This window comes from Macrotis lagotis, chromosome 1, assembly GCF_037893015.1.
Source record: "Macrotis lagotis isolate mMagLag1 chromosome 1, bilby.v1.9.chrom.fasta, whole genome shotgun sequence".
In the NCBI taxonomy this organism is placed as follows: Eukaryota; Metazoa; Chordata; class Mammalia; order Peramelemorphia; family Peramelidae; genus Macrotis; species Macrotis lagotis.
The window spans coordinates 18977727-18993979 of NC_133658.1; the positions used below are offsets into that span (position 1 = coordinate 18977727).

At 39.3% G+C, this 16253-nt stretch overlaps 1 protein-coding gene across 1 annotated transcript in view; it reads right to left on the minus strand.

The window, feature by feature from the left end:
- The window catches only part of ADAM7 (ADAM metallopeptidase domain 7), a 62080-nt gene that overhangs the window by 11151 nt on the left and 34676 nt on the right, over nucleotides 1-16253 (minus strand). Inside the window, exons 10-15 of the mRNA XM_074220263.1 lie at nucleotides 15589-15758; nucleotides 14653-14737; nucleotides 11474-11604; nucleotides 5914-6088; nucleotides 3352-3441; nucleotides 1294-1489 (exon numbers count right to left, since the gene is read on the minus strand). Of these exons, the coding sequence (XP_074076364.1) occupies nucleotides 1294-1489; nucleotides 3352-3441; nucleotides 5914-6088; nucleotides 11474-11604; nucleotides 14653-14737; nucleotides 15589-15758 (847 nt within the window). The remainder of the gene's footprint in view (nucleotides 1-1293; nucleotides 1490-3351; nucleotides 3442-5913; nucleotides 6089-11473; nucleotides 11605-14652; nucleotides 14738-15588; nucleotides 15759-16253) is intronic.

Genomic DNA, 16253 nt, shown 5'->3' on the forward strand with positions numbered 1-16253 from the left:
TGTGTGTGTGTGTGTGTGTGTGTGTGTGTGTGTGTGTGCGTGCGTGTATTTTTCTTGATTAAGGATATTCTTAAATTCAAAGATTCTAGACTATACTTCAAAGAATCCTTCAGCTATCTGATACAGAGAGTATTTCCCCCTCCTCCCCACCCACCAACCGTACCTCTATCTCTACCCTGATAATAAATAGTTTCAAGTCATACTCCATCTGCTAGCCTTCTTTGCTCAGCACCTCAGATAGCAGCTGGACTGGTCTTGAGATGACAGACACACCTTCAATTGCATCCTATCATACCTACCAAGCTTTAGATTTTTTGACATGCCATTGGTAATTGCCTTGGCCACCAATTTAAAACCTTCTGAGGTCTCAAATCATAGGTTTAGAGTTGGAAGACATTTTAGAAGCTGTCTAGCTATTTTCAGTTTGAGGAAATTGAGGCTCAAGATTTATAAAACATTACACACAGCTGGGTGTCTCAGTGAATAGAGTAGTGGACTTAAAGTACGAAAACTGGAATCAAATCTAGCTTCAAACACTTACTATGTGGCCCTGGGCAAGACATTTCATCTTTGTCTGCCTCTGTTTCCTGAATTGTAAAATGGGGTTAATAACAGGCCAACCTTGGAGGGTTATTTGAGGAGGTTGTTTTGGATATTTGTGAGACAATGGGATTAAATGATTTGCCCAAGTTCACACAGCTAGTAAGTATCAAGTGTTTGAGGATTTGATTTCATGTCCTTCTACTTCCAGAACGGGTACTCTATCCACTGTGCCACCTGACTGCCCCCAAAGACATAATGTTAATGAAATACTCAGCATCAGACACTTAACAAATTCTTTTCTCCTCCATACATAGATACAAATTAGCAGAATTAGGATTTACACTGGGAAATCTAGATTCCAAAGCCAGGGGTCATTCCATGTTTATTTTGAACAGGATATGGGATTTCATTGGCGTAGGGAAATGCTGATGAGAAAATTCCTTCTGCCAAACCAGATTAACATGCATTCTGACCTTAAATGTCACAAAGAGTTGTCTAGGGACACTGAGACATTATGGGAGTGCTGTAGGATCACCTAGCCAGCATGGATTAAAAATGGGACCATCATTTGTGCCCTTCTATCCACTAAAACTAATTATCTCCTTTCTTTCCATGGTAATGGTAATAAGGAGAGTGGTTACAAATGATGAGTATCTCCAAAGGCAGGATCTTCTGTGCCTTTAGAAGGAGCAAGTCAGAGAGAGTAATAGTGACTCCATTCTTCAGGGATGATACCTAGTTGCTTCTTACCATCCTTGAACATCTCAAAACATTGACTATCTCGAGTGGGGCACTTCCCCATGAAACAGTAGCCTTCGGAGTTTTGACAAGGGAATCCATTCACTCGAAATCGGTCCACTGGACACTTTGGAGAGAAACCATCACACATCTCAGGGATATCACACTCATCTTTGGCTGTTCTGCATAGGACCCCAGCTTTCTTAATCTAAAGAAAGAAGAGGAGATCAAAATATGCAACATGTCTTATTCAGCAAGGTAAGACTTGGTACATGTGGAGAAATGAGATGATTTCGTTTTAAAGGATGGTGAGTGAAATGAAGGATATTTTGGAGAATTATACCTTACTAATGGAAGGGATCTCAGAGATCCTATAGTCTAAATTATCCCTGGAAAAGAAACCCCACTATAATAGCCACAAGGGACCATTCAGTCTTCTTTGAATGACTACAAGTTGGGGGAATCGATTTCATTGGGTCTTTCCTGGTCCCCTCTGTTGCTGATTCCTTTCCCTCTAAGGTCACCTCCCATCTACTCTGTCTATAATTTGCATTTAAATATGTATTTTAGCTTGCACTTACCTATTTACATTTAAGAATCAGCTAGATGGTGCAGAACTGAGCTCAGTATCAGGAAGATTGATCTTTATTAGTCCAGACTTCAGAAACTTACTAGCCATATCACCCTGAGCAAGTCCCTTAATTTTGTTTGCCTTAGTTTTCTCATCTGCAAAATGAGCTAGAGAAGAAACTGGCCAACCACTTCAGAATCTTTGCCAAGAAAAGCCCAAATGAGTTTTCCCATAACTGGGAAAAAACTCTATTCTCATCTTGTCTCCATCATTAGAATGGGAACTTGAAGTTAGGGACTCTTTTTGTCTTTTTTTTTTTTTTGTATCCCAAAAGCTAAGCACGTTGGCTGGCTCATATATATTTTTTTTTTGCAATGACTGCATTCCTCATTCTGAAAAGTCAGGAGAAAACCTTAGGACATCTGCTTATGGCAGCTCTTTGTTGGTGGTGGTGTTTGTTTGCTTTGATGGGGGGGTTGCAGGAGCATTTTCTTCTGTCTTACTCTTGACTAGGTTACAACTACAATAGTAACAATAGCTAGCATTTAGACAGTGTGTACAGTATTTCCTTCCTCTGGTCCCTCCTTTGATCTTCATAACAGTTACTCAGTGAGGTAGGTGCTGTGATTATCCCTATTACACCGGCTGAGAGAGTTGCAGTATCTGGCCTGAGGTCCCAAAGTTACTAAGTGTCAGAAGGAAGATTTCCAAGGTCCTGGCTCTCTCCATGGTACCTCCAGATGCTCAGTCAGAGTTCACAGGTGTACTCCATCCATTCTAATGCCATATTGTTTTGATGCATTTAATGATTTTGGTTGTGATTTCACTTTATAGTCCCTCTTTTTAAATATGTATATATGTACATATATATATATATATATATATATATATATATATATATATTTGAACTACTTGTAATGGTATTTTTTGCAAAGTTTTGTGCTTTACATTTTTTCCAGTTCTCCCCCCCCCTTTTGGAAAGGAAGCAATCCAACATAAATTATACATGTATAGCCATGCTAAACAAAAATTCATTTTAATCCTGTTATGAAAGAAAAATCAAATCCAGATGGAAAAAATCATCAGAGAGAGAAAAAAGACATATTACATAAGACAACTTTTAAAAATTGAAGATAAGAAAATTTGGTCTTCCTTTAAAATCCATAATTCCTCCTCTGGATATGGATGATATTTTTTATCAAAATTTTTTTTAGAATTGTTTTTGATTATTATACTTCTTCCTACTTTTTAAGTCTTAATATAAGATGGTTTTCTGGTTGAGAGAAAGATGAATGAAGGGAAGGGGGAGTAAAACATCTAATTTCGTTAAAAAAACAAAAGATATAATTAAAACCCATCTAATTTTTTTTAATGGGTATACCTATCAACATTCCACATTCAATGAAGCAATCAGGGAAAGGTATTGCCTTATGACTTCATGTGTCTGTTTGAAATCATTTGAAGACAAGAGAAGGGTAAGGTAGAAGGGTGCATCCTACCTTACAAGACTCACAGCATTCTCCCCCTCCACAGGCGCTGCCAGGCTTCAGTGTGCACTTCTTGGCCTCACAGCACATATTGGTGCAGTCCTTTGACCAGGAGAGAAATGGGCAAAGACAAGAAGTCACATCATAGGCTGGTTCCTCATTGCACAATTCATTCCCTTCTTCAATTTATATTCAACAAATTTATAAAATAGTTCTTTTAAAGCAAAGGGGCAAGGGAATAAAATTCCATCCAAGGCCAAGATGTTACAGTTGCGTGAGAGGGGTCCTGGGCTAACCACTTTGTAAATTTGAGCTTCTAATTCTGGGTAGAAGCTATTATTCCCATTTCATAACTGAGGAAACTGATAGATAGATACTAAATGACTTGCCTAATGTGACACAACTAGCAAGTGTCTGAGGCCAATTTTGAACTCCTTTTCCTGCCTCCAGACCCAATACTTGATGCAATGTGGCACCCCCTAGCTGCCTCTGATCAAGTCTGAGCATCAAGTGATTTCTTCATTCAAAAACTATGGGAGTACCCAGGGGGAATTTAACACCAGGAATAATTTTTTAAGTGGTTAGTGAGAATACTATACGTGGGCAAAGTGATTGTCAGAGGGCTAAGGAAGTAGTCCACTTATATTGTGATCATTGGCGAGCTGTCTTGGAGTTTCTTATTATAATTAATAAACTAGCTAAGTGATTTCTATCTTTCTGCCAAAAATTCGAAACTATTATTGGGTTCCTCTAAAATTTGACACCCAGGGAAAAATTTCCATTTGCCCCACCCTAATTTATAAGATCTTAACTAGAAGGGACTTAAGAGGATATCTTATCTAAACCTTCATTTTATGAGTGTAAACTGAGGCCTGGGGATATTAAGTGACTATGGTTACACTAAGGGATTTAACCTGAAAGTTCTCCTACCTGGTTTATGTACTTTTTTATGTATGGTGGGGGTAAGATATTCTACAAAGGATTGTGATTACAATTAGGAACTGAGTGATTTTGGAACAGAGTTACAAAGGTTTGAGCTGGGAGGAACCCTCAAGTTTACCAAGTCCAAACCCTTTATTTATTGAAGATTGCATAGACATTTGTTGACTTGAGGAAGTGAAAATATAGATTCTGATATCTAGGAAGTATTTGGGTAGATGACAGTAGATGTTATGTGGGAATTAGAACCAGGTCCTGTCTTGTCTGGCACCCTGTCATCTCAATTAAATTCACTCTCACTTTAAGTATGGTAGTGCAGTGGATAGATAGATAGAGCACTGGCCGTGGAGTCGGGAAGATGGGAGTTCAAATCCAGTCTGACACTTGCCACTTACTAGCTGTGTGTCCTTGGACAAGTCAATTAGCCCTGATTGCCTTGCATCCAGGGTTATTACCAGTCATCCTGATTCATATCTAGCCACTGGACCAAGATGGCTCTGGAGGAGAAAATGAGGCTGGAGACTTAGCACAGGAACCCCCTCACTCAAATCCAATTCATGTGCTTGTCATGGTATCACCTCCCCTGATGTCATGGTCTTCTTTGAGAAGGAAGGACAACCATGATCATCAGACCAGCCAGATAAGGAAAGACCTCCAATCAAGGGGGAACTAGGAGTGTGTTTCCTAGAGAAGGATCCTTTATCTTGACCTTTAAATACAGTCTATTCCCAAGTCTTAATACTTTGTTAAACTCCACGCTGACTTTTGGGTCTCCCTGTATTTAAATGAAATGGATAGTAAACTGATGCTCCTTGGCCTAAAAATATAAATTTAGAGCAATTACCGAAGGAGCACAGAGGCAGGTTATTTTTGCTCAGCAAAACAGGGAACATTTTAACTACTAGAGCTGCTCAAAATTGGAAATAGCTGTTTTGGGAGTCAAGCAAATTCCTGTCCCAGAAAGTGTTCAAACAGAAGTTGGAAGACCAATTGCCATTTCCCTCCCCCTTCCCTGTTGTGCTTCTGACTGGAGGGATTTCCTTGCCATGATTCAGCTGCCTTTTCACTTTGGACTCCCCCGTGCTGTCCCAGTTTCTTTGTCTCATTGGTGTGTTATTTTCAAGGTCTCCATTTGAGGATGGACCCAGGTCCATCATGCCTTAGTCTTCTTGCCACCTGAACTCCTAACGCTCTGAACTTTTCCTTCCTGCCCCTGTGTCAATCCCATTGGTTCCCTTCCCAATATTGCCTTCTTGAAGGCAGCAACTGTCTCATTTTGCTGGTATTTGTAGCCTGGAGATTAGCACGGTGATGGATTGCTGTCTGCCTATCCTTTATCTGGGCTAGGGTATCTGACATCAGGACAGAGATAAGACCAAATAGTCTCTCAGGTCCTTTCCAACATGGAGGTATCTGGAATCTTGAAGCTGGACTGCTCCTGATCTCCAGAAAGCTCCATTTCTATGAGGCACCATTCACTGATGAGAACATAGAGCCTGCCATGGGCTTCTGGGAATTATAAGACTGAATTTTCATTTGATTAACCATAGTTTATTGGCTACCTTGTCAGGATGAAGTTCTGCCTTCCTTGGGAATCTGCTTACTCCCAAGCACCCACTCCTCATAAGTAAGTACCTCTGAGCTGCCACAGTCACACTCTTCTCCCACTTCTAATATCTGGTTCCCACACTTTGGGAATGTAATGATGGCCTTGGCAAGTGGAACATTAAGGATGCACATGGGCTTGTAATCCAGGAGGTACTGTCTGTATTGGTTCTGGCTGCATTTGCTGAATCCTTGGGAGGGGATGCTGGGAATGAGAAAGTCAGAGAGAGAGAGAGAGAGAGAGAGAGAGAGAGAGAGAGAGAGAGAGAGAGAGAGAGAGAGAGAGAGAAGAGAGATTAGCTCTGCTCTGAAGGTGGGAAGGTGGCCTGCAGGGCTAATGACATGCTCCAGAAGGACACAATCATCACTAATAAATGCTAAAAGCCTTTTTATTACTCATGATCAACCCCTGGAGCTTCCCAGTTAAATTGCTTTTAGATTCTTATGAAAGAAATTTTTGGGGGGTTTTTGTTTTCAAAAATTAAATCTTTCCCATGCTATTATAGAAATCAATAAATCAATCAACATGCATCTATTCCACACTCCCGATGTGAGAGACCTTGTGATGGGATTACACCCCATAAACAGCAAAGCAAGTTCTACTCCAAGAAGTCTATCTTCTAATAGGCAAGATATAACTATGCAGTAGATCTATCTGTAAACCTACATGTTTGCACATATGTGTATAAAACATGCACGCAGGTACACATATATGTATGTGTGTGCAGGTATGTGATATTTATTATATATATATATTTATGTCTGTCTATCTCAATACAAATACATACTAAATAGTTAAATGTATGGTAGTTGGGGAAGGAGAGCATTAGCATTGGTGGGGATGAGGAAAAACTCCAGGTAGAAAACGGCACCTGAGATGCCTCTTATAAAAGAGGAGGACTTCAGGAAGTAGAGGTGGGGAGGGCATGGCCAATACAAAGCCATGGAGTTGGGGGAGTTAGCAGCCAGCACTGTAAGGATGAGAGAGATGGTCAATTCAATTGCATTGCACAAGGTAGGAGGAGGAGAGATGGCCTGTCCTTAACCCCTACCCATCCAGGAAGAACCTTGCACTTTCCTATCATAGGACTTAACTAAGAAGGCATTGAGCTTCTTGTTCTATAAGTACTAAAGTCAAAAAGAATAGTTTGTTACCAAAGAGAGATAAATAAACCAGGAGACAGAGATAGATAGATAGATGATGATGCTTGTCCTTTGTTATCAAAGAAGGTCATAACATCAGGGAGGTGATGCCATGACAAGCAAATGAGTTGGATTGGATGAGAGGTTGCTGTGTTAAGTCACCAGTCTCATTTTCTCCTCTGGAGTCATCTAGGTCCAGTGATCCGATACAAATCAGTATGACTGGAACTGACCCTGGATGTGAGACATTCAGAGTTGTGACTTGTCCAAGGTCATACAGCTAACACATGTCTAAGGCTGGATTTGAACTCAGGTCCTCCTGACTCCAGGATCAGCACTCTACCCCAGCACCATCTAGTTACCATAGATAGATAGACAGATAGATAAATGACAGAGAAATATATAGATAGATGGGTGGATGGATGGATGGTTGGATGATAGATATTGAAGGAAGATTGATTGATAGAGATGGATGAATTAAATGATAGATAAAACATTGATTAAATGCCTACAAATGCCAGCTATTTGTGAGAGATATAAATAAAGCAAGCAAAGTTATCCCCACTGAGAAAGAGATTATATTCCAATGACAAAGACAGAGCATGAAGGGCACCAGAAAATTTGTGGTTAAGTGTGTTTTAGAAATGCCCAGAAAATATGATTGCTATATGGGTCTGCTATAGAAGACCACATCTGGCCTATTGAAGCCCAAGGTGGTCCCAGGTATAGAATCCAAGATTCTAAGAGGTAGAGGAGATGGTAAGAGTAGAGATATAAAAGAGAGATAGGCTGAGGCAGCTAGATGATATGGAGGTAAGAGCACGGGACTTGCAATGAGTAAGATGTCTCAATCTCTTCCTATTTACTTGTCTCTGGATCAGTTACATACTCCTTCTCAGCCTTAGTTTCCTCTTTTATAAAATTTGGATATTAATGGTCCTCACCTCCCAGAGTCGTGATGATCAAGTGAGATAAGAAACATAAAGGATTTGGCAACTATTAGCAGCATTTACTACTTCCGCTGCTGCTGCTGCTGCTGCTGCTCCTACTTTGTTCTCAAAGAAGGGAGGTGATGCCATGACAAGCCTGTGCTTTGCCACCGGCCTCACTTTCTCCTCCACAGCCATCTGAGTCCAGTGGAGAAATATGAATCAGGATGACTGGAAATGGATGTAAGGCAATCAGTTTAAGTGACTTATCTAAGGTCACCCAGCTAACCCTACTACTACTAATGTCGCTGCTGCTACTGATACTATTACTGCTCCTCTTGCTACTGTTGCTCATTCTGCTCCTCCCCCTCCTCCTAGGAGTTGTGCTTCAGACTTTTATTCTCATTCAATAAGAAAAGGAACCTCATCTGCAAGGTACCCAACAGTAGTCACCCAGGTTCTCATTGAAGGCTTTTCCAGTGAAGCAAACCCACTCCCTTTGGAAGTAACCAATACTTTCTGGAAGTAATTCTAATGATAGAGAAGGAAAGTAGAAGGAAGGTAGGAACATTAGAAGGGTCAGGTTCTGAAGGGATTTAACTATCAGAGGACTTTACTTTTGTTCTTGGAAGTTACCAACATTGGAGAAGAGTAGGAGGGTGAGATACGAAGACCTAAACATTAGGAAAATCACTTTGGCTACTGAGTGAAAGGAGACATGAAGACCACTGAGAAGATTTTTACAACAGTCCAAGGAAAAGGTAACAAGTTTCTGAATGTACTTGATGCCTAGGTGAATGGAGAGAAAGAGATTAATAAGAGAAATGATGTAAAGAGCAATGACAAAGAATTGGCTGTGTAAGGAAAGATTGAAGAGCTGAAAAATCACATTGAAGTTGGAATGATTGTGATGGTGGCACCCTCCAGAGAAATAGAGACATTAAGAAAAGTTGCCTCTCTGGGAAGAATGCTCTGTTTTGGAAAAGTTTATTTGAGAGTTGAAGATGGTCAAAAGACAATTGGTGATATGAAATTAGATCTCAGAGAAAGACTATAGAGGAGGGAATATAGGGATGGAAATCATTGGAATTGAATGATCATTTAATTCATGAGAGCTAGTAAGAACAGCAAGAGACATTATTTGTATGTGTGTGTTTGTGTGTGTGTGTGTGTGTGTGTGTGTGTGTGTGTGTGTGTGTAATAGAAAATAGAAGAGGGTTGAGAGCCTTGGGAGACACTAAAATTAATTCTTTTTTAAAAAAAATTGTTTCTGGCAAGGCAATGGAGTTAAGTTGCTTGCCCAAGGCCACACAGCTTGGTAATTATTTAGCATCTGAGGACAGATTTGAACTCAGGTACTCCTCACTCCAGGGCTGGTGCTCTAGCCACTGTGCAACCTAGCTCTCCCTAACATCTAATTCTTTTTGCCAACCTTTTGTATGAACTCATGTTCAGACAGGTTAATTAAGCAAAACAATTTGTTCCACCACATCCTGTTGGATGTTCTGTGCTTTACATTCAGGTTCCTATCATGCTTCCCATAATACCCTTCAGCCCCCTCTTCTCCAGGCTAAACAAGTCCATTTCTTCAGCTAACCCTCACATATTATGGGTACAAGGTCCTACAGCATCCAGATTCTACCCCGCTGGTTACCTTTCAACTGTTCATCATATTTCCCATAAATAGGGGAACTCCAAACTTATGGTGATGTGCTCCATGTGGCTGGCATCGTCCATTTCTCTTTAGATCCCATTCTTTACTCTCCTTCAGGGTACAGGACAGGTCTCATCTCCTTCCATAAAACCTCCTCCAACCATTTTTATCCATACTAATTTTCCTTTCCTGAATTTCTAAAGCACTCATTGTCACTACTCCAGGTAGTGCCTCCAGGAAGAGGCAATGTAGTGCAATGCATAGCATCTTAGAGCAAGAAAGCTCTGGTGGAAGACTTACCTTAAACACCCAGTTATTTGTTGTATGACCCTAAACAAGTCACTCACACTCTGTGCTATGGGTAACTCTAAACTGAGCAGCTGCCAAACAAGCTGATCTAGATTTGTAGAAGTTTCCTTCTTTAAACCCCATTCTTCTCATTACCTCACAAGTTGGGCTTCATTTAAGTTCTGCCATATTTACCTGTTTTCCTCAAGGAAGGCATATAAACCACTCCTAAGCATCCTCCTTCTAGTCCCCCTTCATGTACCATCTTTGTCATTAGAATGTAATCTCCTTCTCAGTAGGGGAAATTTTGCTCATTTTTATTTATATCTCTGACAATTAGCTTGATAACTGGCATGTAGTCAGCTGGCCCATAATCAACTGGCACATTGCAAATTCATATTCAATGCCCTTCCAAAACTATTCCTAACCTACCTTTCCAGTCCAATTCCAGGGCTCTCCAATCCCTCCTTGCTCCATTTGAGTTGCTCTGGTCTTCAAACTCTTCCTCATACATAACCTTCCCTCTTTCATCCCTATGCCCTCCTTTACTGGAGTACCCACTCTTCTCATCTCCATTTCTTAAACCTCCCTTATCTCCAAGACCCAGCTTGAATGTCACCTTCTACACCGCAACTGCCCCTCCCAGCTAATTGCAGCCTACCCCCCTCAAGACATCTGGTATCTGCTTTGTAGCTACCCCCACATATACATAGCATGTAAGCATTCTGAGAGAAGGGATTAGGTCACTTTTATCTTTGTACTCCCTTTGCTTCACATTTAATAGATGCTGAATATATTCTCTTCTATTGATTAGTTGATTGATTTATGAGCATGGTCTTGGTTTCTTTAGTGAGTTAAAGTTTCTCGAGGTCAGGAACCATAAAATATCCATCTAGTCTGACCTCATTGGGAAGAAATCTGGCAACTTTCCAGATGTTTAGTAAATAGATGTGGATTGGCCCTGAGATTCGGCACATATTTGCAATTCAAAACTGACCAGATTGTCAAAATGATAATTTTATGAATTCTTAATGGGCCTAAGATCTTGCTTGTTAGGGCCCTTATGGTCATGATTGACCCATGCATGGAGTCCCCTCCAAAAATCTAGAATTGTTTCTGGGAATCCCTTTCAGGTGACATTCTTCTTAAGTTGTCTCTTCTGTATTCAAGTAGTAACTGGTCCAGAAATAGGAATTATTCATTGTTTACAGAAGCCTTGGGAACCAGCTAATCCTCTTGCATTACTGGGAATGCAGGAGACTGTGAATAAGTCCAAACTTATTGGGACTTGTACCTAGGAGCCAAGACTGATTTTTTTGAAAGATTACCCTAATGACTGATTATTATATGCAAATTTCAATTACGTATTATCATATTTCTATGAGTGGAACCTTATCTCAGACTATTTATTCTTGAATAGAGTTCATACTTAGCTATAGGAATACGAGACACTCTCTTCCTCAGGATGGCATTAGAGATTCACCAGATAGAATTGGAATCTGAAGCTACTCAAAGAAATGCCATAGTGGTTCCTCTCCTCTTTCCCCTTCCTCCATCCCCAAAGGAATGTTCTCACCTTCCTCCTCCATCCATCACACATCGTCCATAAGAACAAGTGCAGGGATAGGTGTCATGCTGCATTCCAAGGCTATGGGCCAGCTCATGGGCCATCTTGTCAGCCACCATGTTGGTATCATGTAAATGATCCTGGTATAATAAACATACATTGGTGACAATTAGCACACAGTAAGCTAAAACAAAAGGAGAACTGATCTAGAAGACATGAGGAATGGTGCTTTATTCTGGATCTGTCACTTACTGACCAGTGACCTTGTCAACTGATCTCCTATCTAGAGTTCTGTTCCCTCCTTTTAAAATGAGAAGCTTTGATCATTTCTAAGATTTCCTGAAAAAAATGATATTTCAAGGTCACATTTACCTTTGGCATTTTATGTTCTACAGCCGTAGTCTCTGTTTGCACAACCTTTTTATGCTTTCTGTTCTTAGATCCCTCCCAGATCTACCATTTGTTTGTTTTAAGAATTCTCCCAACTCATTTTACATCTTTTGTTCTCACATTCTCTCTTCTAAGATTCTTCCAACTCTGACATTCTCTGCTCTAAGGTCTTTTTCAGTTCTAATAGTCTGTGATCTCAAACAATTTATTAACTTCGTTTTCCTTTTCTGTAAAATAAGGGTATTAGATTTCTAAAACCTATCGTAGCTCTGTTGTATATTCTAAAATATCTTCTAAAAATTCTAGCCTATATTGTAAGGCCTCTCTCAACTCTTCCAGTCACTATCTGAAAGTTCGGCCAAAGTCTGACATGCTATATTTTGGGGACTTTCTAGTTCTGACATTCTAGAAAATTATATTTTCACCATTCAGTGTAACAATGATATTCTTTTTTAAAAATTTTTGCAAGGCAATGTGATTAAGTGATTTGGCCAGGGTCACACATCTAGGTAATTATTGAGTATCTGATGCCACATTTAAACTCAGATCCTCCTGACTCCAGGGCTGGTGCTTTATCCACTGAGCCACCTACCTGCCCAACAATATTCTTTTGTATTCCTAAAGCTCTGTTCTATCAAACATCTCACAGCAATCTTTTTATCTTTATAATTGATTTTGGCAAATATATTCTCAGTCCTATCATGGGCAAAGTGTTGTGGAGTTAACAAAGATAATGAAGTCACTGACTTCTTCTTGAAATGGATTTGATATCTTTGAGTTATGGAGGTATTTGAAAATATGGAGGGTTTGGAAATATGACAGAAAAATCCAGGAGGGAGCATGGAGACCTCAAGTAAACAAACCAAGATGGAAAGAAAATAATTGTGTGATCAGTATGGGGGTGCAATCTTAATACTTCCAGCTCAGTGGACTCACCTTTGGACTGAAGTGAATATATAAAATAACTATGAAATAATAGCAATAATAATAGTAATTAATAATGATGATGATGATGATGATGATGATGATGATGATGATGAAAACATATAGTACCTTCATGAGCAGGGTTCTATGCCATTGCTTTATAATGACCTCCCTTAATCTTCACAAGTCTGGGTGGGTGGGACTATTATCAGGGATCTCCTCTATGGGTAATCTTTTCTCTGGAACATAACTCAATCCATCTATGACTTGATAGATAAGTCTTAGAGATCTGTCTGAGTAAGGTACAAGTCAGGTGACTTGGCTAGGTATTGGTTAACAAATATCAAAGAATGGAATTCAAGTTATATACATTTTAATCTACAGAGATGAATCCCAAGTCTAGGAGTCCCAATATTAGTACTTTGATTCCACTGACTTAGAGAAAAGTGCTGTAATCTGGTCTGTGGATGGCACATCATTAAGTGATTATTCTATTAACTTTGACTGTCATCCTATGTCTATGATGCAAAAGTTTCATTACTGAAATGTGAAAAAATGAATAGCACCATGGACCCTTCCTATGACTGGACACTATACCCACTCATTTGCAAAGCTAAAGTCAAAGAAGTAAAGACAGTATAATGGACTGGTTCCACCTTAATTTTCTCTAGTGTAGTAAAATTTGGGAGTGGAGGTTTTCCACAGCATCCCTGTCAAAACATGAGGCCCAAGTAAGAAAGGATACTTTGATGGAGAAAAAAAGTAGGAACAAGCATGATCCTCCAGAAATAAGACAAAGATTTAGAGTCTGCAGATATGGAGTTTTCCAGAAAGTCTTTGGATGGATGTCTGGGCATGATATATGAAATTGTTTACCCTGTATTTTCTCATTAAAAAGGATGGCATCTTTCTTTGCTGCATCACTGATTAAATTCCATAAGTTATAAGTAATTCCCATTTGTGGGCATGTGACATTTAATAATCCTGATACTTTGCCTTCATGGATCATTTTTAAAAAAATTTTGAACAAGACTTATTTTAACTGCTTTTGCTTCCTTCCCCTCCCCCCTTTAGTAGTGATCTATGAAGCTTTCATCCCAAATTTTCCAAGAAAGAAAAGTCAGAGTATCTTTTACTTATGGGAATCTTTCAGACTCTCAGCTAGAAGAAACAATAAAGGTCATTTAATGCACCCTATACCTGATAAGTAATTCTCTAGTTTCTGCTCCCTAACTTCTAATCATGGAAAACGCATTACCCCCTGGGGGCAACCCAATGTACTTTGCACTAGTTCTGATAGTTTAGGATTTTATTTTCAACAGCATATTTGGATAATTCATTTGGAATTGGAAGGATCCTTAAAAATCACTGAGTCCAACACCCTCATTTTATAGGACAGAAACTACAATTCAGGCACATTAGATAATTTGCATGAGCCAAATAGTATCTAGGAACATCTAAGAGGAGTCATAGTTCCCAGAGGTGGAATCAGGAGAATTCTATTTTCTGAGTTCAAATCTGTCCTCAGGTACTAGATATGTGACCCTGGGCAAGTCAGTTTCCTCATCCGTAAAACAAATTGGAGAAGCAAATGGAAAATCACTCCAGGATTTTTGCCAAGAAAACTCCAAATGGGATCATGAAAAGTCAGATAAGACTGAAAATGACTGAACAACCAAAGTGTATAAGGCATAATTCAAAGCCAGGACTTTTCTTATCTAAAGCTATATTCTGTTCACTAATTGATGTTACCTTTCCTTTCTGACTTCCAGGCCAGATCTGCCTCAGCACTTTAAATCCACTGTGTTCCCCAATTCAGTCATTAGGAAGAAGTGACAAAATATATGCCTTGCTCCTTCCTGAAAAGAACCCACCTTCACAACACTAGAGGAGTGATAGGGCACACACATCCCCCAGGGGTAGGCTGTTCCTTGAGCATTCTGTGAGAGCCAATTTCCACTGCAAAGAAAAGAGAAATATATTCTTCATGATGGTAAGAGTTGAGTCATTTCCTGAATCAGTGTTGTTGGTGTGAAAATAATAACAGATTTTTTATAGTGTTGTTTTGAAAATCATTTTGCTTGAGTCATAGGATTTGCACTTCATAATGACCCTCTGACATTGGGATAATTATCTCCACTTTTATGTCTTTGCTCCCAGTATGCTTCTCTTTCAGTCCTTCCATTTAAGAGAGTGATGAGAATAATAATTTTGGAATCCAGAGATTTGGATTCAAATTCCCTATTTTGATGCTTAGTAGCTATTGCGACCTTGGATAATTCCTTTAAACTCTTTTCATCTGAGTTTCTTCATTTGTCTGAATAGTTTTGATTGGATGGTCAATAGGACCCCAATTCAGATCTGATAATCAGTGGCTGCCAGATGCAGGCAAAGTAGAGGCAAGCATACCTTGAGTTGGGTCATGAGACCCTGATTTCTGGTGAAGGAGCACAATCACAGATAATTTCAGTGAAAAGCTGAGAGGTATTGAGAAAGAAATAAGGTAATTCCAGAACTATTTTTTCTTTCTTATATCACTTGGTTAAAATAAAATAAATTCCATTGGCAGTTTCATTTTGTCTATTATCCATCAGAATTGGGAAAGAAAAAAAATCACTTTCATAAAGCAACAGAAGAGAACATTGGGAAATTTACTGTGACTCAATGCATGGGATTAAACCAATACACTTCCCCACCTTCACAAATTCAAATGAACTTCCTTCCAGAAGTTTTTGTCCACAGAGCAGAGGGGAAAGTCTCCCAGCAAATGGATATTCTCTCCATTTCCAGAGAAGATTAGGATCACTTACCTGAGGAGCTGAGCATGATCAAAATTCTTTCTTTTTTTCAAAGTTGTCTCCTGCCAGCCACCAAAGTAAAGGAGGGTAGTGCCCAGGTTGGAATTGACTTCTACTTTATCTCCATTTGTCCACATTTCAAGACCAACTAAGATCACTTGAATATTCAAAGTTTTATAAAGCTGTTCAAAAGGGGAAAAAATACTTTTGTGTCTTCCTTCCTTCCTTCCCTCCTTCCTTTCCTTTTTTCTTCCTTTTTTCCCTTGTTTCCTTTCTCATTTCCTCCCTTCATTGTTTATTTTTTCCTTCCTTCCTTCACTTAAAAGTCATTATAGTCTCTCTGAGTCAAAGTTTTTTGAATGAAAGTGAACCCATAGTTATTGGTGTATTTATTCTCCATGCTTTCCCTAGGACCTCCTCTAAAACACCCTGTTCTGGAAGTGAGCTCTTTTTCCCGTTTAAGCTCCCCTTTATGTGCAGTCTTTTCCCATTAGAATTTAAACTCCTTGTGGATAAGTACTGCCTACATACCTTTTTAATCTTTATTTCTAGAGATTAGTACTGGATCATGAAAATAGTCTGTTATTATATGAAAAAGCATTTATTAAATATTAAATATTTTCAGACATCGTGCTAAGTGTTAACAATACACTTACAGACAAGCAAGACAATCCCAC